General features: G+C 34.2%; 1 protein-coding gene across 2 annotated transcripts in view; it reads right to left on the reverse strand.

Annotated features, from left to right (window-relative positions):
- COL11A1 (collagen type XI alpha 1 chain) overlaps positions 1 to 25,171 on the reverse strand; it is a 225,566-nt gene that overhangs the window by 109,658 nt on the left and 90,737 nt on the right. For both annotated transcript variants that reach the window (XM_036879053.2, XM_036879052.2), the window contains exons 29-36: positions 21,371 to 21,424; positions 19,670 to 19,777; positions 9,348 to 9,401; positions 4,848 to 4,901; positions 4,590 to 4,634; positions 4,384 to 4,437; positions 4,227 to 4,271; positions 733 to 786 (exon numbers count right to left, since the gene is read on the reverse strand). In XM_036879053.2, coding sequence (XP_036734948.2) covers positions 733 to 786; positions 4,227 to 4,271; positions 4,384 to 4,437; positions 4,590 to 4,634; positions 4,848 to 4,901; positions 9,348 to 9,401; positions 19,670 to 19,777; positions 21,371 to 21,424 — 468 coding nt within the window. The remainder of the gene's footprint in view (positions 1 to 732; positions 787 to 4,226; positions 4,272 to 4,383; positions 4,438 to 4,589; positions 4,635 to 4,847; positions 4,902 to 9,347; positions 9,402 to 19,669; positions 19,778 to 21,370; positions 21,425 to 25,171) is intronic.

Consider the following 25,171-nt stretch of genomic DNA (forward strand, 5'->3'; position numbering starts at 1 on the left):
GGTGAATGGATAAAGAAGATATGGTACATATACACAGTGGAATACTATTCAGCCATAAGAGACAAACAACCATTTGCAACAACATGGATGGAGCGGGGGGACATTATGTTCAGTGAAATAAGCCAGATGGAGAAAGACAAATGCCAAATGATTTCCCTCATTTGTGGAGTAAAACTATGAAGCAAAACTGAAGGAACAAAATAGCAGCAGACTCAGATACTCCAAGAATGAACTAGTGGTTACCAAAGGGAAGGGTTGTGGGAGGGCTGGTGGGGAGGGAGGGAGAAGGAGATTGAGGGGTATTATGTTATTACACATGGCGTGGGGGATCATGGGGAGAACAGTGTAGTACAGAGAAGGCACATAGTGGATCTGTGGCATTTTGCTGCACTGATGAACAGTGACTGCATTGGGGTATGGGTGGGGACTTGATAATATGGTAAATGTAGTAACCACATTGTTTTTTTATGTGAAACCTTCATAAGAGTGTATATCAATCATACCTTAATAAAAAATTAAAAAAACAAACAAAAAAAATGGTATTCAGAAATGCTCAATAAGTGTCCGAAATTGAAAATATGGATATTTTTTGACATTAATTGCAATTTTGTTTATACTAGAATTTCATCAATATTTGTATCTACAATTTAATAGATAAGCTATTATTTAATAGATAACTCCCCAAAATTTGAAAACAGTATCCACTGAATAAAGATAAACCACAACACTTACAGGAGGGCCTTTTGGTCCAGGGAATCCAACTGGACCCTGAGGTCCTTGAGGGCCCTAAAAGTAAAAAGCAACAGGGAAATTTAAGAATATGCCTTAAAAGACACATCTTTATACTTTGCAGTTTATTTTTATGATAGAAAACTATAGAAAAGGCTTTTTCACCATAATGGCAGAACTATGACAATATAACAAGATAATCTATGCTAACCTAAAAGCAATATGGATGATTCCTCATGCTATACAGGACTCAAAACCTCACATCACACATCAGTGGTCCAAAGGACACTGCAAATATTTAGAATTCAAAATGAAAGTAAATAGAACATAAATATATCAAGAAGTTCCATGCATTCTCTACTTTTAACATTGGTTGAAAAATACACAGACGGGGATATTTCAATTGCATAGCTCACAAAAAGAAAAATTACTTTTAAAATTGACTGTATATGTTCTGGCTCTAATCATATATAAAAGTAAAGAGAAAAAGAAGTAACTACCTCAAAAAGACCACAGAGGATGCTTTGAAATAATCTTTATATTATTTTTGAAGATGTCAGTATCTCATTTTACTCATATATAAACTTTTTTATGTATAAGATGAAAGAGCTTTGTTGTGTAATTATTCTTTTATACTTTTATATTCAATCCAAATATACATTTATAATATTGTTCTTGATGTTAAATTAACTATGTTTGTCAATACTCATTTTAAATGCATAGAATAAACCTTATTACACAGATTGTAATAAGTAGCAAAACACTGGTAAAAGATAATCCTTTATACACCCAGAACAAAATAATTATATTTCCAAAAAGAATATATATAACAGAGGATAATATAAAATGTCTTCAGTAATGCAAATTAAGATAGGATTTATTTATATTTAAATACAAAGTTCACTAAAATTAGTTATTAATAGAATTTACTCTTTTTGATTTATCAATTTAGCCTTCTCAAGGGAAATGTCATTAATGTTCTTCTATCAGTGCTAGTTTAGAAATCAGCACAAATTATTGCTATTACCAGCATCTTATGTTAAAATCAAAAAGAAACTTCAAAGTTAGATTTGTCATCAAAAAAAAAAAGATACCACATGCAATTACCAAAAACACTAGACAAATTATTGGAACTTACTTATTTTGGAAAGTTCATAAAAGTATAAAATCATCATTCTTCTATTTCTATCGTATGAACTTAAGACTATTATAAACAAAAATTCTTTTTAAATATTAAATTTAAAAAATAGTATTCCTTTGGTTTACACAGCAAACTTTATTTCCTGATTTCTTAAAATGTCATTGTTTGCTAAATGTTTGTTGTTTCTCAAAATTTTATTTTGAATTTAAATTTCTTTAAGAAAGAAAAATTCTCAAAAATCTCTTTTTCAGAGAAAATAAAGAAGAAAAAATGGGTCTTCATATAATTCCACAAAAAAAAGTGTTGACATGTTCCTTGCATTAATCAAAATAATTTGCAGGTGAGGAAAGAAAATACATAAAGACTCAGTGTAAAGAAAGCGTTGGAACTCAATTAGGGTTGCCAGATCAAACACTCAGTGTGAAATTTGAGTACTAGTTAAACAATGAATAATTTTAACATGTTTTAAGTATTGCAAGGGACATACTTTTACCCTTCTTTGTATAAAATTCAAATTTAATTGGGTGTCTTAGTTCTTTGGTTTGTTTTATTTTGAATTTGATAAATCTGGTAATCTTGGACCCAACTAAAAACATTAAGTAAATCTTTAATAAAAGTCACCCTTTATCTGCAAATCCTAAGTATGAGAGATCACATTTAACTTGCAAAATATCCTTTTGAGTATATACACAGACATTCACAACATATAATAGTACAAACGTATTTATACAGAAATACACTCCTAAAAAAGAAGTCCAATGAAAAGAGCAAAAATAAGTATTTCCACTTCTAATCAAATGGTGCTACAACATTCTCTACCTGAATTTCCCAAGCCATATATTTTGAAGAAAATATTTTTGTGATATTACTTTTATTGTTTTTCAACTGTTTCAAAATATAACTCAGTAGTTTATGAAACTTAAAATTCTTTGCAGAAAGTGAAATTAATATTAAGGAGACAATGTCTCATCAAATACACAGAAATTATATTCTGTATATTTACAATATGTAAATGCTTATTGAAAATGGTTTCCAGCTTATTTAAAAAAAACTTGCAAGCCAACTTTCACTTTGATCCTCAAAATACTTTTCTTACTTTCAAAGTGTTTTTATAATTACAAGTAGTCATGCTTTTGAGTCACATTGTTGTGTTCCAAAATAAATACGCAAAGATATGTATTTGATCGTGAAATTTTGGAATGCTAAGCAAAATATGTAAAGAAAGAATAGTTTGTGGTTTAAAAACAAAACTCCTAATTGTATAGTAATTTTTTAAATGATGCTCCATTTAATGATTCAGTTATTATAATTAACTATACCTTATTAAGATGACTTTGACCACAAAATATTTCAAATGTATTTCTTATTTATGAACTTAGAATGTACAGTATGGACTTAATTTGGGAATAGTTCATCAGAGCAAAAAAACATATAGTAGAAATTTTAATTTAATTTAATAATGAACCAAAGCCTTGAAACAACTAATGAAATGTTTATTCTTATGTCTTATCTACTGACATTTCTGTCACAAATAGGAACTTTATTCCAAGAAAATAAAATATTACCCTCAGTTTTAAGTTACACATAATAAGGTGTTGCTGTTTTTTGTGAGACATTTATTATAAATTAAAAATAACAATACACAAAAATACATTAATATTTGTGCATAATACTGAACATTATTATAGAACTTCTCACACATTAAGAAATGAATCTAATTTCTTTGATAGTAACATGGATTTAAAATTTAAAATTCTTTCATGAGGCCAGCTTATAAAAAATGTGGTTACAAAAATGCTTTATTTTTCCAAAGGGTGAATGAAAAAATAAAGGACATCCTTACTCATGTGTATTTAGCTTTATTTTATATCAATTGAAAATCAATTTACTAAATAGTTTTTCTATTTACTGGAATAGATTTTTATCTTGATTTGAATGTATATTGATTGTGACTTAATGGCTACTGGTAGCTTGTATTTTACCAGCATAATGCTGCTGCCAGTTCCAGGGACAAAATGAATATTTCAGTAAGGCAAGTAAGAGGATTAAAGGACAAGGCATAGTGCTATATGGCTATTTAAAAAGGAAAGAAAACATTTCAGCTTGAGTTAAAGAGTGACATCATATAGTCCAACTACATGTTAGTTCTCTCACTTCTCTTAACAGAAATAGTAGCTTACAACTGATTAAGCTTTTCCTTTTAGTGGAGTAAATTAGGAATTGGAATTTTTAAACTCTGACTAGATGTGTGGATGACTGTGTACATGTATTTGTATACACAGTACCTTTTCCCAGAAATGTAAACACTTGCAAAATATTAATATTTATTTTATATATGTAACTGTATCCTACTTACTCTTTCACCGGGAGGACCAGGAGGGCCATCACCACCTGAAGTGCCCTGGCAGCAATGAAAAGAAAAGAAGAAACATCAGTTTTGATTCTTTCTTTTAGCATCTGTCTTCTGGAAGAGGAACTCAGAGGTAAGCCCCAAGGGTAACAAATGCTGATACCTTTGCACCAGGTTTCCCAGTGGGACCTCTTGCACCTCTTGAACCTCGAGGTCCCTGCATAGGACAGCAAAAGATGAATTGATCTAGTACCAAGCAAACCCAAAAGCACAAAATCATTTTTTAAAAATATTTTGAAGCAAATTTTCTTGGGAAATTAAATCCAAAATGAAAAATGAAAAATCATTATTTTAAATCAGGACACTCACCGTTGGACCACGCTGACCTCGAGGGCCTGGTTTGCCGGCTACACCCTGCCAAAGACAGTTCAAACAGTCTCAATGTGCAGCATATCACAGGAAATTGTGTGTCTGATTCTGAGAGATAGGCACTCATGCAAGAATATTTATATTAGATATAAATTGTTTCAATGTGAAATATAAATTATTTATATATGTAAATATAAATCCAACATAAATTTATATTAGATAAAATATTGTCCAGAACAGTATATTTATATTCCCTACCCGTGCACCTTTCTCTCCATTGGCACCTGGAAACCCAGGAAATCCAGTGGAACCCTACAAAAATGAAAATGATAAACAATGAATAATACAAACAGTAACTAACACTTTTAGCCACAAGCTGTAAGTCTTTGGAACACAGTGCTTCTCACAAGCTGGTAATATTTCAATCAATGTGTTGGTTCATGTATTTGAAAATGAACTTACAGAGACATCTGAAGTCCTGGAAGCATGGAAAGCATGAAGTAATAACATATACTTTTTGTTTTTAATGCTAAGTAAAATAATAACCCAAATATTATCATCTCTCACTTTAGAAAGTAGTAATTACAGGCATTTTATATAAATTAATTTTTAAATTATAAAATTATAATTCTACACACATGCTTCAATTCTGAGTAAAAATCCTCTTTTTCATAAGCTTTATTACTCAAATATTAAGATAGGAATCTTATAAAATATTTTTCCTGAATTAACATTGTTATAGTCATAAACTCATAACTTTTTAGTTGAATATTTTTATATCTTTAGAACTGGATCAAATCATAAAGACTAAGAATCTTCTGCCACTTTTTCTGTTTGAGGCTTGAATGTGGTTAGATCTAACTGAGACTCTAAGTCAGACAATCCAGCATTAAAGTTTTTGGAATTTCAAAAACAAGTTCAAGACTTATGTTGGTCATGCATTCACCTAAGTAAGTTGGGTGTATTATCCTTTTTGAGCAAAAGCTTTTTCTCCTGCAAAATGAGGGCAATCATCTACATCTTACAGACATTTTGAAATTTATGGACAATTGGAATAAAGGAAGGTAAAAAAATGGTAAATGATACATAACAATAAATAAAGATTATTCAACGATGTAATGACCACAGTAATAGCATCATCATTTCATCCATGAACAGCCACATTTTACAGATAGAATATATTATAATTCCCCCATTTCATATTGTGCATATGTTCAGATTTTCATCTTCTTAAAGATTCCTTTGAAATTAACTGTAGTTAGTTTACCTCATCATTATATCATGAAATAGAGCAGATTAGGGATCAAATCCTTGTTTCTCAACTTGCTAACTATGAAATAATGGGTGTGTGTCAGAAGGAAGGCTTCCAAATACTTAGTTTTCCTATTTAGACCATTGTATTGATTAGATACGATAATGTATAAAACGTCTAACAAACAGTAGTAGATATTCAGATTTTACACACTTTGCTATGCATTGAGATATAATAAAGTCTTCTTGGACTGGAATACATTCTTAGCTTTCTTTAACCTATTCATTTTGATTGAGTTACCCCTAAAGTAGTGTTTCTCCAAGTGATAACATGGCTCCTCTGCATCACAATAATCTGGAGTGATTGCTAAAAATATGGACTGTCAAATCTCATTGTCGACCTACTGAGATAGATTCTGTGGCAGTAGGGTCCAAGAATATGCATTTTTAAACAATTTCTCCAGGTGCTGAATACAGGACAGATGCTATCAATTTATATTTCTTCTGTAAGTAAGAAAATTGTATGTAAAGTCTTTTGGGAGCTGATGGTCAAAACAGTAGCCCAAAGTAGGCACTGCTAAGCTTCTTTTTATGACCCACTTTCCATTATATTCTAATTTATGCCATAGAAATAACTATGTGATCAGCCTGAGGGCAACTGTTAAGATATGTAATATTTAATTGGGAAAAATGTCTGAAAATTACATTATTTGAAGGGCTTTCTAGCTTTTTTTCTTCCTCTACAGAGAATCAGATACTTGTATCTGTAGGAATGTTACTATGTAACTACTTTACAAATTTGACAAGGGAGTACAGTCCAAAATGACATAATTTACTTCTACCAGATTTTATTTGGGAATAAACATTCATTTCTGTTCTGAGTAGAATAGATAACTAATCACATTTATAGAAACTCCATTCAAACAAATTGCTCTTCTGCATCAATTTTATTTTTAATACATTAATTTTCTCATGTAGTTTCTGCTCTAGGAAACTTATGGGAAAAAGACAAAAATGTCCAATCTACCAACTAAACAGTTTGTAATATATGGGCATATTATTCCTCTATTTTCATATAAAGAATTCTCACCAAAATGTAAAATTTCCCTGAAAAAGCTTTAGTTGTTTTTAAATGGAAAAAACAAACAGCAGAGAGCCAAAAAGTCAAAGGTTAATGGTGAAACAGACTCAGTCGGTAAGTGTGAAACTGTCAAGATTATTTTAAACATTATTTTAAATATAAAAGAATCCTACCTTAAGAAGATCTTACTTTTTGAATAGATAGCATTTTATAGTCAACATGGCAGTTTATCTTTTAACTACTCATTGTGACCTGTGTTACTGGTGAGATAGTGGATAAATTATATTGTCTAATTACACCCTTAAACCACTTGAAAGAGATTAGCAGCCTACTTTCACTTTAATACATAAAGATTTTAATCTATTCACAATTCATTGGCTTCTGCATAGAAAAAAATGTGAAGCTATCTTTTAACTTTGATATGCCCATCACTTTTTGTTTTAGAACTGATAAATATAAATGGTTTTTGGTCTCAGAGAAAAGTTATGGAGAAAAAAATGATATAAAAAAATAAAAGACCAGACATTTTGGCTAAAGGGTAAAGAAAAGTGATTCCTCTAAGAAGAAACATTTTCTAGTGGTTCTGGCACATTTTGTTAATAAAAAGAACTATTGAACAAAGAATACTGAACAAAGAATTAGGAAAAACTGAAAAAGATAAGAATGTTAAACTCATAAAGTTGTGCTTATTCAAGTAATAACACAGTTTCAGTTTTTAAATCAAAATTGCCAACTCAACTTAGTAACTAAATCAAGAATCATCAATTAATGTAAAGATAGCTTAAAGTCATGGGTAATACTGTACCTTCCTTTATTAATAACACTTGTTAAAATGCTCGGCATTTGAAAGGAAGGTAACTAGGAGACAGAGCAGTTTATTTGAGATAATACTTGAAAGGTAAAAATTTCTACTCAGTGGTCTGAGGGCAGCCAGACACATTTAAAATATGTTTGTGTTATTTTTTAAATCAAAGAGGAAATGAGTCTTTTTTTAGAAGGGCTCAAAGCATTGTTTAGCTCCTACAATACAAGGAAATATGTATTTTCTAGTAACTCAGGGAAAAATTATAAGACAAAGCCACATAGCAAGTCTAAAATATTGTTATCACATGACCATGAGTGAACACAAGTGCATGAAGTTCACGTTTGATAGGAGGAAAGCAGATATTTTTTTGTCTTCCATTGATCTTTGTCTCCCACTGATTATCTGTGAAACTTATTAATAAAAATATGCTGGGGATTATTACTTAACCAAAGATTTATCCATATTTATACTATACCTATTAAGTCCAAATGAGTTAAACAGGGATAGATAGATGATGAAGAGACACACAGGTAGATAGATAATCTCATGTGCAGGTAACTACCTTAATAATAGTAAACAACATTTACATATTAATGTGCTTAACCACTGTAATATAACTAATCAATGCATCAAGTACAGTCTTAACAAAGTTTTGATCAACTTGAGGAAAATTAGTACATCAAGGTAAACATGCATTTTTAAAACCATTTGTTTTTATGTTTAAAATATGTATATTTCAAATAGTCAAAAACAGAATTTGAATAGTGTACTGGGTTGAATGGTGGTCCCTGAAAAGATATATCCAACATCCAAATCTCTAGAATCTGTGAATGTTACCTTATTTGGAAAAAGGCATCTTTGTAGATGTAATTAAGTTAAGAATCTTGAAATAAGATCATTCTGGATTACCCAGGTAGTCCCTAAATGCATGAGAAGAGACAGAAGAAGAGAAGACAGGCGGAGAGGAAAGGCCATGCGAAGAAGGGGCAGAGTCTGCAGTTATGCCTACGCAAGCCGAGGAGCGCCTGGGGCTACCAGCAGCTGGAAGAGGCAGGGACAGACTTCCTCTACCGCCTTTGGAAGGACGGTAGCCCTGCTGACACTTGATTTTAGACTTCTGGCTTCCAGAACTGTAAAAGAGTAAATTTCCATTGTTTTCAGTCACCAAGATTGTGAAGATTTGTTACAGCAGTCCTAAGAAACAGATACTGTGGAAATAAAGGAAAACAAAAAGGGTGAAAAATGTACTATAATTCTTTTTTCTAAAAAAAAAAATTCAAGTCATTCAAACCCTTAAGGTACTAGAAGTGAAATCAAAATCTATATCTATCATTGGTCATCCACTGTAGAACCTCTAGATATACTAGCATGCTGCCCTGGAAGGCTCCTTACTCTGAGGATGCCTTCCTTTAATGCCTCCTGAAGTCCAGCCCATAACCGCCCAGGCTCTCTGAGCAGCCAGCACTCTGGGCGCCCACACTCCCTGGAACTTTGTCTTGTGAAGTTTTAAGCATTCGTCATCTCTGTGCTACAAAATGAAAGGCAACCATGGGTGATTCATTTTAGATTTTTCTACAAAATGTTGATAAATAAACTATAAAAATCAAACTGATCGTTTTACCTTTGGACCTTGTCTTCCTGGATATCCTGGTAATCCTGGGACACCAAGTTTCCCCTAAAGTTAAAAAATAACATTAACAATAAAAAATTCTAAGTTAAATTTAAATTATGATTTTAATCATTTTTATACAAGTTAGAATCACACGTTTGATACTTGAAAGGAAGATGTGCAAGTTTTTAACCATACTTTACTTTCATTATATTTCTTCACTTGAATAGAGAAAAAAATGTTCCTTCAGACATATTTTCATATTAACTACTAACTTAACCTCTGTTGTCTAAGTGACAGGGCTTTGTCTGGGACATAGAACACTAAGCTGAAGAGAATTTAGGACTCTTTGTGAACTTTTAGGCATGACCAAAAAAAATCTAAACTTTTTCAACATTAAATATTATTTAATGTTAGTTAATGTAGTTAAAGCTACATTTAGATCTTACCCTTCTAATTAAAGTTATTCTTTTTAATAAAATTATTTCATTACTCACTGTAAATAAAGCAAGAAATCATGAATTTAACTTTTTCTCATTGAATAAGTAAAGTTTAAACAACTATACTAAAAATTTCTAACCTAAATTTTGAACAGTCTTCTTTTAATCCAAATATCTGGATAAATTTGGGTTAAAAAATGCACTGAATGTTGAGAGTTACAGTTAAATTAATGATGGTTTTTGTGAAATGTTCATTCTTGCAGGTGGGTATCTGAATGTGCAACTATTATGTTCCAGGGCAATGAGATTATCTCTCATTCTGAAAATGCTTAAATAAATGATAAATTACAGCAAAGTCCAAAAATGTGTAAGAAATACTTAGAGATTTAAAATGTTATATTAATAAAATTGGCCAAACATTTGTTTAAATATAGAGGTGGAGAGAAAATTAAATTAAATCAACTGAATAATATAAAATTAAATATAAATACATAAATATAAATGAAGTTAATTTGTAGAATTTTACTATTATTCACTTTCCTTTAGATCTTATGAACTCACTTCATATATAAAATAGTATTTATCAAAGTGTTAAACATTAGGAAACACATAGTATCACTATTTCCTGTGTACATTTAAGCAAAATAAGAATAAAAGCAAAAACAGTATGAATTATTATATACAGTGTTAAAAGATGAGCAGTATTTTATGAGCAAAAATAAATGTTTTACTGGATGAAGAAAGGCAAGAAATCAGGGGCATAGTTTATGACCTTGTTATTTTAGTTTGAACTAAAGAGTTGTCAGGATGCAAGATCAACACTGCATAGGTAAGCGGTCTTCAGAAGGAAAACATGCAAACAAGCCGTAAGAAGCACTTTTTAATGATGTCCCCATGGATGCATTAAGTCATCACAGCTTGTTTTATGCCACTGACTTCAAGATTAGTGAAATTTTCCAATTATGATCATGAGCTTTTGTGTTCTATGTTAATTACTATAGTAGAATGTAAGTTCTTCATTTTAGAGTCTTTTCAAAACAAACCCAGACAGCAAATTTGTTTGCATTTTCAGTATAGTGATAGGCAACATCAATAAAAGGAAAATACTAATGAAATGTTAAAGATGAAAATTATGGGGCACAGTCCTGTTGTCTCAAGAGAGTTTGTGGGCTATTTTCACAGAATAAAGGGTTGCTAAGAGAGGAAGGTCACAAAAGAGCCTTAAATTATTGGCAAGTGAGCACTTTAAGTGGAAGGGTCGTAGGGATTTGCAAGCCCTTGCTTGCTCCATATCCTTTTCTTACACTGCTTAAACATGCTTGCACTATTCTTCACTTCACAAATGGCAACTGGGAGTGAAAACTGTAGGAGAAAGAACCACTCCATCAGATAATTCAGGAAGACATGGGGAATTTTTTTTTTTTTTGTCAAGTTACAACCCCTGTATAATTCTTATCTAGTACATTTTTCATTTGGGAGAAGTTGATATAGGGGGATTACAATCTTCATAAATAACACAAAATTTCCATATTTTGAAGATTAATGGCATGTTCCATACAGAAAATTTTGAAAATAAACCTACGTATAAAAAGAAAGGAAATCATGTGAATTATATGAAGAGATTATTCTTTATATTTTCCTTTAGTGTACACAATTGGATGACACCTGTGATAGACATTTATACTTTTGCTTAATTTAACTTCCTAGTATATTATGTTTACCATATCCTAGTATGTTTACCATATCAGAAATTATACTCTATGAAGGCATAATTTTCATGTTGCCTAATACTACATCTAAATGTAAATGTAATGGATACAAATACTTTCTGACATAGTAAGTACCTAATACCAGGTGGTTCTTAATCCAATGAATACTAGAATTACCTGCGGATGTTTTAAAACATAGTGATAGCTGGGTTAACCTCAGATTAAAATTAAAATCTCATGATGGTGGGCCTGAACAGAAGCATTTTTTAAAAAACACTTGTTCTGTGAAAACTCATGTTTAGGTGGAAAAAAATCAGAAAATGTACGTTTTGGTTTGAGTGGCAAAGACAATCCCACATGTTTTGAAACAAGTAATAGACCGTCTTTCATTGATTCTTTCATCCTCCATTAATCACACTCAAATTCTTAACCTTTCATATGAAGAGGTTTAAGACTGATTGATCAAGGGTGGAGCCAAGATGGCGGCGTGAGTAGAGCAGCAGAAATCTCCTCCCAAAACCACATATATCTATGAAAATATAACAAAGACAACTCTTCCTAGAATAAAGACCAGAGGACACAGGAAAACAGCCAGACCACATCCACACCTGCAAGAACCCAGTGCCTCGTAAAGGGGATACCCCGCCAACGCGACTCCACCACTTTGGAGCAGCCGCCAGAGCCAGGCCATGGCCACAGCAACAGCAGAGATAAACTCCATAGCAGCCGGGCAGGAAGCAGAAGCCATGCCTGCGCGCAGCTACTCAGCACAAGCCACTAGAGGTCGCTGTTCTCCCAGGAGAGGAGGGCCACAAACCAACAAGAAGGGAAGTTCTTCCAGCCGTCACTCGTCCCAGCTCTGCAAACTATTCCTATCACCATGAAAAGGCAAAGCTACAGGCACACAAAGATCACAGAGACAACACCAGAGAAGGAGACAGACCTAAACAGTCTTCCTGAAAAAGAATTCAAAATAAGAATCATAAACATGCTGACAGAGATGCAGATAAATACGCAAGAGATATGGGATGAAGTCCGGAGGGAGATCACAGATGCCAGAAAGGAGATTACAGAAATGAAACAAACTCTGGAAGGGTTTATAAGCAGAATGGATAGGATGCAAGAGGCCATTGATGGAATTGAAACCAGAGAAAAGGAACGCATAGAAGCTGACATAGAGAGAGATAAAAGGATCTCCAGGAATGAAACAATATTAAGAGAACTGTGTAACCAATCCAAAAGGAACAATATCCGTTTTATAGGGGTACCAGAAGAAGAGAGAGGAAAAGGGATGGAAAGTATCTTGGAAGAAATAATTGCTGAAAACTTCCCCAAACTGGGGGAGGAAATAATCGAACAGACCACGGAAATACACAGAACCCCAAAACAGAAAGGATCCAAGGAGGACAACACCATGACACATAATAATTAAAAGAGCAAAGATCAATGACAAGGAAAGAGTTTTAAAGGCAGCTAGAGAGAAAAAGGTCACCTATAAAGGAAAACCCATCAGGCTAACATCAGACTTCTCGACAGAAACCCTACAGGCCAGAAGAGAATGGCATGATATATTTAATGCAATGAAACAGAAGGGCCTTGAACAAACGACACTGTATCCAGCAAGACTATCATTTGAATATGATGGTGGGATTAAACAATTCCCAGACAAACAAAAGCTGAGGGAATTTGCTTCTCACAAACCACCTCTACAGGACATCTTAGAGGGTGCTCAAGATGGGAGCACTCCTAGAAAGAGCACAGAACAAAACACCCAACATATGAAGAATGGAGGAGGAGGAATAAGTAGGGAGAGAAGAAAAGAATCTCCAGACAGTGTATATAACAGCTCAATAAGTGAGCTAAGTTAGGCAGTAAGATACTAAAGAGGCTAACCTTGAACCTTTGGTAACCACGAATATAAAGCCTGCAATGGCAACAAGTACATATCTTTCAATAGTCACCCTAAATGTTAATCGACTGAATGCACCAATCAAAAGACACAGAGTAATAGAATGGATAATAAAGCAAGACCCATCTATATGCTGCTTACAAGAAACTCACCTCAAACCCAAAGACATGTACAGACTAAAAGTCAAGGGATGGAAAAACATATTTCAGGCAAACAACAGCGAGAAGAAAGCAGGGGTTGCAGCACTAATATCAGACAAAATAGACTTCAAAACAAAGAAAGTAACAAGAGATAAAGAAGGACACTACATAATGATAAAAGGGCTCAGTCCAACAAGAGGATATAACCATTCTAAATATATATGAACCCAACACAGGAGCACCAGCATATGTAAAACAAATACTAACAGAACTAAAGGGGGAAATAGACTGCAATGCATTAATTCTAGGAGATTTCAACACACCACTCACCCCAAAGGATAGATCCACCGGGCAGAAAATAAGTAAGGACACGGAAGCACTGAACAACACAGTAGAGCAGAGGGACCTAATAGACATCTACGGAACTCTACATCCAAAAGCAACAGGATACACATTCTTCTCAAGTGTACATGGAACCTTCTCCAGAATAGACCACATACTAAGCCACAAAAAGAGCCTCAGTAAATTCCAAAAGATTGAAATCCTACCAACCAATTTTTCAGACCACAAAGGCATAAAACTAGAAATAAACTTACAAAGAAAGCAAAGAGGCTCACAAACACATTGAGGCTTAACAACAAGCTCCTAAATAATCAATGGATCAATGACCAAATCAAAATGGAGATCCAGCAATATATGGAAACAAATGATAACAAAAACACTAAGCCCCAACTTCTGTGGGACACAGCAAAAGCAGTCTTAATCGGAAAGTATATAGCGATCCAGGCACAGTTGAAGAAGCAAGAACAATCCCAAATGAATAGTCTAACATCACAATTATCGAAATTGGAAAAAGAAGAACAGATGAGGCCTAAGGTCAGCAGAAGGAGGGACATAATAAAGATCAGAGAAGAAATAAATAAAATTAAGAAGAATAAGACAACACCAAAAATCAATGAAACCAAGAGCTGGTTCTTCGAAAAAATAAACAAAATAGATAAGCCTCTAGCCAGACTTATTAAGAGGAAAAGAGAGTCAACACAAATGAACAGTAACAGAAACGAGAAATGAAAAAATCACAACAGACTCCACAGAAATACAAAGAATTATTAGAGAGTACTATGAAAATATATATGCTAAAAAGCTGGGAAACCTAGGAGAAATGGACAACTTCCTAGAAAAACACAACCTTCCAAGACTGACCCAGAAAGAAACATAAAATCTAAACAGACCAATTACCAGCAACGAAATTGAAGTGGTAATAAAAAAACTACCAAAGAAAAAAAACCCCAGGCCAGATGGATTTACCTCGGAATTTTATCAGACATACAGGGAAGACATAATACCCATTCTCCTGAGAGTTTTCCAAAAAATAGAGGAGGAGGGGATACTCCCAAACTCATTCTATGAAGCTAACATCACCCTAATACCAAAACCAGGCAAAGACCCCACCAAAAAAGAAAACTACAGACCAATATCCCTGATGAACGTAGATGCAAAAATACTCAACAAAATATAAGCAAATCGAATTAAAAAATACATCAAAAGGATCATACACCATGACCAAGTGGGATTCATCCCAGGGATGCAAGGATGGTACAACATTCGAAAGTCCATCAACATCATCCACCACATCAACAAAAAGAAAGACAAAAACCACATGATCATCTCCATAGATGCTGAAAAAGCATTTGACAAAGTTCAACATCCATTCATGATAAAAACTCTCAGCAAAATGGGAATAGAGGGCAAGTACCTCACCATAATGAACGCCATCTATGATAAACCCACAGCCAACATTATATTGAACAGCGAGAAGCTGAAAGCATTTCATCTGAGATCGGGAACTAGACAGGGATGTCCACTCTCCCCACTGTTATTTAACATAGCACTGGAGGTTCTAGCCATGGCAATCAGACAAAACAAAAAAATACAAGGAATCCAGATTGGTAAAGAAGAAGTTAAACTGTCACTATTTGCAGATGATATGATACTGTACATAAAAAACCCTAAGGACTCCACCCCAAAACAACTAGAACTGATATCGGAATACAGCAAAATTGCAGGAGACAAAATCAACACACAGAAATCTGTGGCTTTCCTATACACTAACAATGAACCAACAGAAAGAGAAATCAGGAAAACAACTCCATTCACAATTGCATCAAAAAAAAAAAATACCTAGGAATAAACCTAACCAAAGAAGTGAAAGACTTATACTCTGAAAACTACAAGTCACTCTTTAGAGAAATTAAAAGGGGACACTAACAGATGGAAACTTCATCCCATGCTCCTGGCTAGGAAGAATTAATATCGTCAAAATGGCCATCCTGCCCAAAGCAATATAGAGATTTGATGCAATCCCTATGAAACTACCAGCAACATTCTTCAATGAACTGGAAAAAATAATTCAAAAATTCATATGGAAACACCAAAGACCCTGAATAGCCAAAGCAATCCTGAGAAAGAAGAATAAAGTAGGGGGGATCTCACTCCTCAACTTCAAGCTCTATTATAAAGCCATAGTAATCAAGACAATTTGGTACTGGCACAAGAACAGAGCCACAGACCAATGGAACCGACTAGAGAATCCAGACATTAACCCAGACATATACGGTCAATTAATATTTGATAAAGGAGCCATGGACATACAATGGCGAAATGACACTCTCTTCAACAGATGGAGCTGGCAAAACTGGACAGCTACATGTAGGAGAATGAAACTGGACCATTGTCTAACCCCATATACAAAAGTAAACTCAAAATGGATCAAAGACCTGAATGTAAGTCATGAAACCATTAAAATCTTGGAACAAAACATAGGCAAAAACCTCTTAGACATAAACATGAGCAACCTCTTCTTGAACATATTTCCCCGGGCAAGGAAAACAACAGCAAAAATGAACAAGTGGGACTATATTAAGCTGAAAAGCTTCTGTACAGCAAAAGACACCATCAATAGAACAAAAAGGAACCCTACAGTATGGGAGAATATATTTGAAAATGACAGATCCGATAAAGGCTTGATGTCCAGAATATATAAAGAGCTCACACGCCTCAACAAACAAAAAACAAATAACGCAATTAAAAAATGGTCAGAGGAACTGAACAGACAGTTCTCCAAAAAAGAAATACAGATGGCCAACAGACACATGAAAAGATGCTCCACATCGCTAATTATCAGAGAAATGCAAATTAAAACTACAACGAGGTATCACCTCACACCAGTAAGGATGGCTGCCATCCAAAAGACAAACAACAACAAATGTTGGCGAGGTTGTGGAGAAAGGGGAACCCTCCTACACTGCTGGTGGGAATGTAAATTAGTTTAACCGTTGTGGAAAGCAGTATGGAGGTACATCAAAATACTGAAAACAGACTTACCATTTGACCCAGGAATTCCATTCCTGGGAATTTACCCTAAGAATGCAGCAATCAAGTTTGAGAAAGACCAATGCACCCCTATGTTTATCGCAGCACTATTTAAAATAGCCAAGAATTGTAAGCAACCTAAATGTCCATCGATCGATGAATGGATAAAGCAGATGTGGTACATATACGCAATGGAATACTACTCAGCCATAAGAAAAGGGCAAATCCTACCATTTGCAGCAACATGGATGGAGCTGGAGGGTATTATGCTCCGTGAAACAAGCCAAGTGGAGAAAGAGAAATACCAAATGATTTCACTCATCTGTGGAATATAAGTACAAAGGAAAAACTGAAGGAACAAAACAGCAGGAGAATCACAGAACTCAAGAATGGACTAACAGGTACCAAAGGGAAAGGGACTGGGGAGGATGGGTGGGTAGGGAGGGATAAGGGGGGGGAAGAAGAAGGGGGGTATTAATATTAGAATGCATGGGGGGGTGGGAGAAAGGGGAGGGCTGTACAACACAGAGAAGGCAAGTAGTGATTCTACAACATTTTGCTATGCTGATGGACAGTGACTGTAAAGGGGTTTATAGGGCGGACATGGTATAGGGGAGAGTCTAGTAAATATAATTTTCGCCATGTAAGTGTAGATTAATGATACCAAAAAAAACAAGGCAGTTCCTGTGTGGTGACCTCCAATGAGTTCTACACAAGGGTATAAAGGGCATATAAAAGTGTAGGCAAAGGGTCTGTTTGTGTTTATACAGAGGATCAAAGCCTAATTTGGCTACCCCGAAAATGAACTAAGATACGATATGAAAAAGAACTTCCAACATCAGCACTCTCTGGAAGACTCATGCCAGAAGATGATCATCAAAAAACCCCAACAAAGATCCATGTACTGCTACAGGTGTAGCTGCATTCATCCCACCAGTTCCTGGACTTGCCATGGGAATGAAGAAGGAGATATCTAAGCTGGCCTGTGCATACAGTAAAACAACAAATTTGTCTGGATCTATACTGTTGGAACTCAACCAAGAATTAGGAGAAGTGCAAATTGTAGCGCTCCAAAATCTTACAACTACAGACTACTTACTGTTAAAAGAACGTATGGGATGTGAACAGTCCCCAGGAATGGGTTGTTTTAATTTGTCTGATTTCTCTCAGACTGTTCAAGTTCAGTTGGACAATATCCACCATATCATAAATAAGTTTTCACAAATGCCTAAGGTGCCTAACTGGTTTTCTTGGTTTCACTGGAGATGGCTGGTAATTACAGGTATGCTTTGGTTAGGTAACTATACTCCTATTATGTTAATGTGTGTGTGCAATTTAATTAGTAGTTTAAAACCTATCCATGCTGAAGTTACTCTACAAGAAGATATGTCAAAGAAATAATCAATCTTCCCAGGTTTTCTTCTGCCTGCTACTTCTATAGCTTTTCTTCTTCCTACCTAATCACAACCTTTAAATAGAACTCGTGCCACATGTCGAATTTACCGAGTATCATAATTCTTCCAAGTGGTAAGGATACCTCAAGACAAATGCTGGGCATAGAAGCCAGAGGGCATAAATATGCAAAGAAGTAAAAAGCTAACCTTTTCAAACAATAAGGCTTCTCTCTCACTTACCAACTTTATATTTCCCTGTATGGCTCCTGAAGATGACTGGTTAGCCAGAGACGGGTAAGATTCCTCAAGGGAGGAACAACCTAAGACAGGCACAGTTGCAGGGGGGCCATCAGGTGAGAAATTGGGGATCACCAGAGGTGAGGCTTAGAACCTCACCCCAATGTTCTGAGAGAAATCTTCTGCATCCGTGGATGTTTTATTGCCCTTGTCTAGCTTGGATTAACACATAGTCTGCAGGCACACACCTGATCATCTACATTTTCTCTCTTACAACACTAAACTATGTTTTCTACCTTTATCTTGTATCTACCTACCACTTCAGCATTTTATTAAAAATAATAATAAAGAGAGAAATGTGGTATCCACATATAAATCAAGTATAAAAATCAAATGAGTATTCATATTTGAACTGACTGTTTATAGTTCATAATGCATGAGCAAAACTGAAAGTTTCTGTGATGACTGCCCTTGTACTGTTCACCATGTAACTTATTCACTATGTAAGAATTTGTTCCCCATGTAAGAACTTGTTCGTTATGCTTCAGAAGATTGGAGGCTGATGAAAATTACGCTTGGGGTGGATTAATGATTGTGCATTAAGCATGGACTCCCCTATACAGAATTTCATTGTTTTTAACAACCATTTGATCAATAAATATGAGAGATGCCCTCACACACACACACAAAAAAAGTACACACTTCCAATTGTAAAATAAATAAGTAACCGGGATGTAATGTATAGCATAAGGAATATAGTCAAAATATTGTAACAACTTGGGATGGTGATAGCTGGTACCTAGAATTATCATGTATATAAATGTTGAATCACTGTGTTGTACACCTGAAACTAATGTAATACTGTGTGTCAACTACCCTTCAGTAAAAAATAATTATCTACAAAAAAAAAGACCGGCTGATCTTGCATAGCCAAGGAAAGCAAAAGGAATGGAACATAAGGAAGAAAAAGCATAAATGTATCCATCTTACGAATATACTTCTAAGTAGCATATGGATATGCTTGAAGTTTAATAGAATCCCCTACATTTCTGACATGGATGATTAAAAACATTTTAAAATGACAGTGAAGCATCATATGAAGAGTCCCTGTGAATTTAAAGTGGTTCACTGACCTTCTCCCCTGCTTGACCAGAAGGACCGGGGTCTCCAGTCGGACCTGCCCGACCTTTGGGGCCTTCAGGGCCATCTTCTCCTCTTGGACCTATTTGACCAACTTCTCCCTGAAACAGAGTAATAACATTCTTTTAACATAAAATAGACTGCAGATATAATGGCAGAGAATATATCAAAAAGTCATAAACTTTAGTCTTTAACTCTTGGTTTGTTTTTTATGTTTTATATATAGCAGAGTCTTGAAAGTGTCTGATTTCATCCATCTTTTCATTAACAAATAAGCAACTGAATATAGTTTGACACTTGAAACCCCACAAAAGCCTGATGCTACCATGTATCATATTAAATTAATTTTGTTACATCTGTGTTGCAGATAAAGAGAGACAAAAAATAAGAACCAAGATTAGATAGTGTAGAGTGGCAGGATATGCCATCCCAAAATATGCCACTTTTGCTGAAGATTATTTTGAGCTGAAGGCAATTGAAAATAAGTAGATGTAAGAAAACTTCCTAAAAGCAGGATGTAAATTTACAAAGGTGTCCTTTCTGCTCTCTCCACCAGAAAGGAAAACAAGTTAATCATTAGAAACAATTAGACCCTTATCAGTCTGGAGCCAGAAGCAGACACCAAAGGAATCTACACAACAAACTTTACTAAGTAGCCTTTATCTATGATTAGTTGCCCATATATCTGCCTTCCCATAACGCACAGCCCTAGAAACTCAAAAGTTATTCTCCTTTTCTTGTCACTTCTCTAAAAATTTACTCATCCTTTGCTACCATGCTATGTAAGCCCAAGTTCTAACCACTCCTTTGAGTTACTCATCAGAGTGCCCCAGGTACAGGTGATGCACATACCAGCAAACTTGCTTTTTCCCTTATTAATCTGCCTTTTTAAAGTCTAATTTACAGGGCACCAGCCTGAGAACCTAGCAGGGTAGTAGGAAAAAGAATTTTTCCTCCCTGATAATTAGTAACTTTGGAAATCACTGTTTGGAACACAGGAAAAATGCCTCCATTTTAGACTTGGCTTTCACCTTTAAAGCATTAGGTACTGGAATGTGTAAGTCATTGCCCCCATCCTGGACATAGGCTTTATGTACATTTTAGGCAACAAAAATATTCTACAGCATACTTCTTTGCTTAGATATATAAATATTATTGTGTTAGCTATAAATCTTGCCAATGTGTTAGCTATAAATCTTCCCAATGAGATATTTAATTGACTTTAGATGACTCACATTTTAATGTGTTTTCTAGACACTCATTACCAGGCAAAAAGCATACTCTTTTTATATTAAAAAATTCAAGATCACTAATAGAAAATTCATGAAAGTTGCAGACACACAGTTTCCAAGCAACATAGATACTATATATGGACAAAATTTAGAACAAACCTATCTGCTTACTTCTTTTAAGCAATTTGATCATTTTAGAAAATGTCTATAAACAATAGCACCCATGTACAACAGTACCTACAAAAAATAAAATGGGATATACGGAAATTTAATATAACATCTAAAACCAATATTATTTCCACAAAAATTAAAATATCTAATCTTCATATAAAAATTAAACTGAGCAAAGTCTCAGGTAGTATGTACTTGTTTATTTATCCTGTGTTTGCTGTAAGTAAATATAAGAATAAACATACACATACTCATAAGTGTATGTACTAGTATGAATTTCCTTTTACTTACTCTGTCACCTTTAAGACCCATGTCACCTTTGAAGCCTGGAAAACCATCTTCACCCTGAAAAAATAAAGTGAAAAAACAAGTGTTTAATTAGTTGAATGAATCTAAATTATGACTATATAAAAATATGGACATTGATAATTAGGGAAAATTGTCCTAAGAAATATAAATCCTACTTGTGAAACCTCTACCTGCCTCCTGTAGTCTAACCTTTTATCCCCAGTTTCTTCCTATTTTTCTATAATTATTGGCTATAAATTAATCTAAGAATCTTTTTACAAGTGTGTCCACTAAATCTTTTTTACTTTATGGGGGAAATAACCATTGTCTTATAGTAATGTATAGCTTGTGCCATTTGAAAAAAGAAAAAGTAAATATTTAAATAATTATCCTTTTAACTTTGACTTCAAGAACTTTGGACTCCAAATAAATGTCCTAATCCTTAATTTACTAATTCATACTAAAGAATTTTATATCATGCATTTTGTATTATGTGCTTTAGATAAATGCCTTCGAGCTCAAATTGTTCTCTATATTATCCCTTTTCAGGTGAAGTATAAACATTAATATTACCCTTTACATGTATGGAAAGCATGCTCATTATTGCATCATATGCTCAAACCAGCAATGCTGATAACAAAATACCCATTAGCAAAGAGAGGAAAATTTCAATTGTGGAAATACTTCTTATCATTCTTTATGAATCTAAACTTGTAAGAAGCAAGTTTCATGAACAATCTCACTATTCTTTAATTTCAAGAAAAAAAATTCTTAAGGAATAATCTTTCATTTTTTCAATCCTATTAATTGAGCAATTACTCTGTATGGACTACTTGTGGAGTATTTTGAGGATTTTGTTTTACCAGTAAAAGCTAAAGGTAAAACTTCTGCATTAATTTTGGTCCAGATGGATAGGATGGGTCTTCAGAGAACAAAGACATGATGATGATGGCAGTGGTGATGGTGGTGGTGGTGATGGTGGTAGTGGTGGTGACGGTGGTGGTAGTGGTGGTGCTGGTAATGATGGTGATGGTGGTGGTGGTGGTAATGGTGGTGGTGATGGTGGTGGTGGTGATGGTAGTGATGGTGGTGATGGTGGTGGTAGTGGTGGTGCTGGTGGTGATGGTGGTGGTGTTGGTGGTGCTGGTGGTGGTACTGGTCTAGTAGTGGTAAGGAGGCAAGAAGTGAACTGGAGAAGGTCTGAAGGGGATGCTGTTTAGAGAATATTAGGGAGTAGTAGTAGCTAGAGAGTGGTATGACTTGCAGAGTCTAAGGACATGTCAGGCCAAGTAGTAGAACAGAGCTAGGAAGACTAACACATACACTTTTATATCCAGCTTCCAAAATAACCTCTATAAAAGACAGAACTAGTCACATCAAATTTTACCTTAACACACCTCATTGGTTCTGATTGTTAATAATAAATATAAGCTGCCACCACCCATCCCCTCCCTCCCATGATCCAGCCTTCCTTTGTTCACTGAAGTCCTATCTTTGGTCTCAAATCTCCCTTCCTCACAGACCCAACCCCTGGGGTTGTATTCTAGAACAAATGAATTACTTGTATTTTCATTTGTATTCTTATATTGATTGCCATTCTCCCACACACACCTGAAAATCTTTTAGTGTCTCAGTCCTCCTGGATACTTTTTTTCATTCAAGATTTGGTTAATGATTCTGCTATTAAGTTTTTCATGACCTCAGTAGTTTCCCCTTAAAATCAACCTCACTGATTTCTGTGTACGTTGAACATTCTTACTGCAACAAAACATGCCATCCTGCACTTAGTAGACATAGGTCTCTTCCTTTACTAAATGGTAGAAAATAACAATTGTGCCTAATTGACCTCCGGGTCTCCAGCCTAATACATTTTTGACCCTCAATAACCATAATATTCAATAAGCATCTAGCAAGTGAACATTTGGGAATCATTCATGTTTCAGTATGAGTTTGGTATGTTAAGATCCAGAAGGCATCAGGTAATTATAGATACATGAGACCTAAACCTGGAAAATAAGCCAATCTCGAATATTGCCTAAACCTAAGAATTCTGACAGGTCTAGAAGTTTCCTTTTAGACAAAATGATGTTTTCAACATTCTGGCTATAAAATAGCCTGTGGAACTAGAATTCTCTATACTGAATGTATTTGGGCAATAGCAGAGACTTAAAAGCTGAAAATATCCACTTAACTTCCCATTGACTGTTGTGCTCATTACCTTCTTAGAGAGAAAGGTAATTACACAGTTGCCAAGCTTAGTTTAAAGAATACTGCACTCTATGTCTAAAAATCAGTTACAGTTTTTAGGATTTGTTTAAGAAAAGGTTTTTTCTTTTTAGGAGAGAACTAGATGCTATTTTTGTCACACCTTTGTTTTCAATGTATTCACAACTAAAGAAATAAATTAGATGACTCAAATTATTAGGTATACATTTAACAATAAGTGACAATTTTTGAAACAAGGGACATTATGAAGTTACTAATTTTCCAGTCCTGAAATTAACAGCTCTAATTTAATTTTAAAAAAAGGAAACATATTTTTAGAATATATGTAAAAGAGTAATTCATCTGTGTCATTTGGTTTTTTGAGCTATGTTGCTTAAGATCTAAGGAAAGAATCTGAGTCTAAACAATGGAGAATTTTAATCAGAGTTAGGGTACTAACTTGCTATTTCACTTTTAGTTAACAATTAATATTGTAAAAAGAAAAATGCTTCACCTTCCTTTCTTATCTCTTATGAGATAAATGGTCCACTATAGTCCATACTCAGACAACACACAAAATAAATAATATATATTAAAATTCATTAGATTTAATGACTCTTTAGAGTTTAAATATAGGGAAAATTCTTACTAGAAAAAAGTTTCCATTACCTTTTATATGAAATTTCTCTAAATCCAGGTAAGTAATATATACTACTATATTAGCATATGGGATGAACTAAAAGATACAGCTGAAAAATACTGTAGAGATTTTTTTAGAACAATGTCTTTAAAAATAATGTCAGGAAAAGTAAACAATCTGTTTGTTTTTCTGTCTAGTTAGTATGAGAACTAGAATCAGAAATCAGAACTTTTAACTTTCAATTTCCAATTTAAAATTTTCATTCTTTCCCTCAATATGTATTTGTTGCTTCTGAAACCATACACTATTCAAAACAACCAATAATCTCAAATTGTTTTCGTACATATAAGCAATATACATTTATTTTTTTCCTCTAAGGATCTCCTCACATTTAGTCATACAATTTTATTTTTTATTTTATCTTATAAAATATCTGTGATTTTATTTACCTCTGTCATTTCCTCGCTGTCCCTTTTTCCAGGAAGTTTGTAACTTTTCCACCCCAATTAAACACTTTTCCTTTACACACTGCCTTCCCTAAAAATCTTTGATGGTCACTAATTCCAGAGAATATTTTGAATCGATACCTGTCTTAAAAAGAAAAATTCTAAATTCAAATATATATATTTGGCACAGGCAATCTGCAAATAATCACCAGCTCACAGCTGTCTGATCCATCGGGGTGCTCAGTTGCCAACCCAGTGAGACACTATCCCCTGATGCTCACCCGTCATGATCAGGATGAATTCGGATTCTCATCAAAGCAGTTAAGTTAGTTTAAAATGCATGACATTTTTCATACAGTAGAACTGACAATATAGTTGCATACCTTAACAATGCCTCATTATGTTACCTTTTTATTTTCCAGAAAAATAAATTGTAATGGACATAAGTCCATCCCTTCTTGTTATTCATTCTTTATGGATATCAAATCCACTCAGGGTGCTTCTGATAACATT

This window comes from Manis pentadactyla, chromosome 4 (genome assembly GCF_030020395.1).
Source record: "Manis pentadactyla isolate mManPen7 chromosome 4, mManPen7.hap1, whole genome shotgun sequence".
Lineage (NCBI taxonomy): Eukaryota > Metazoa > Chordata > Mammalia > Pholidota > Manidae > Manis > Manis pentadactyla.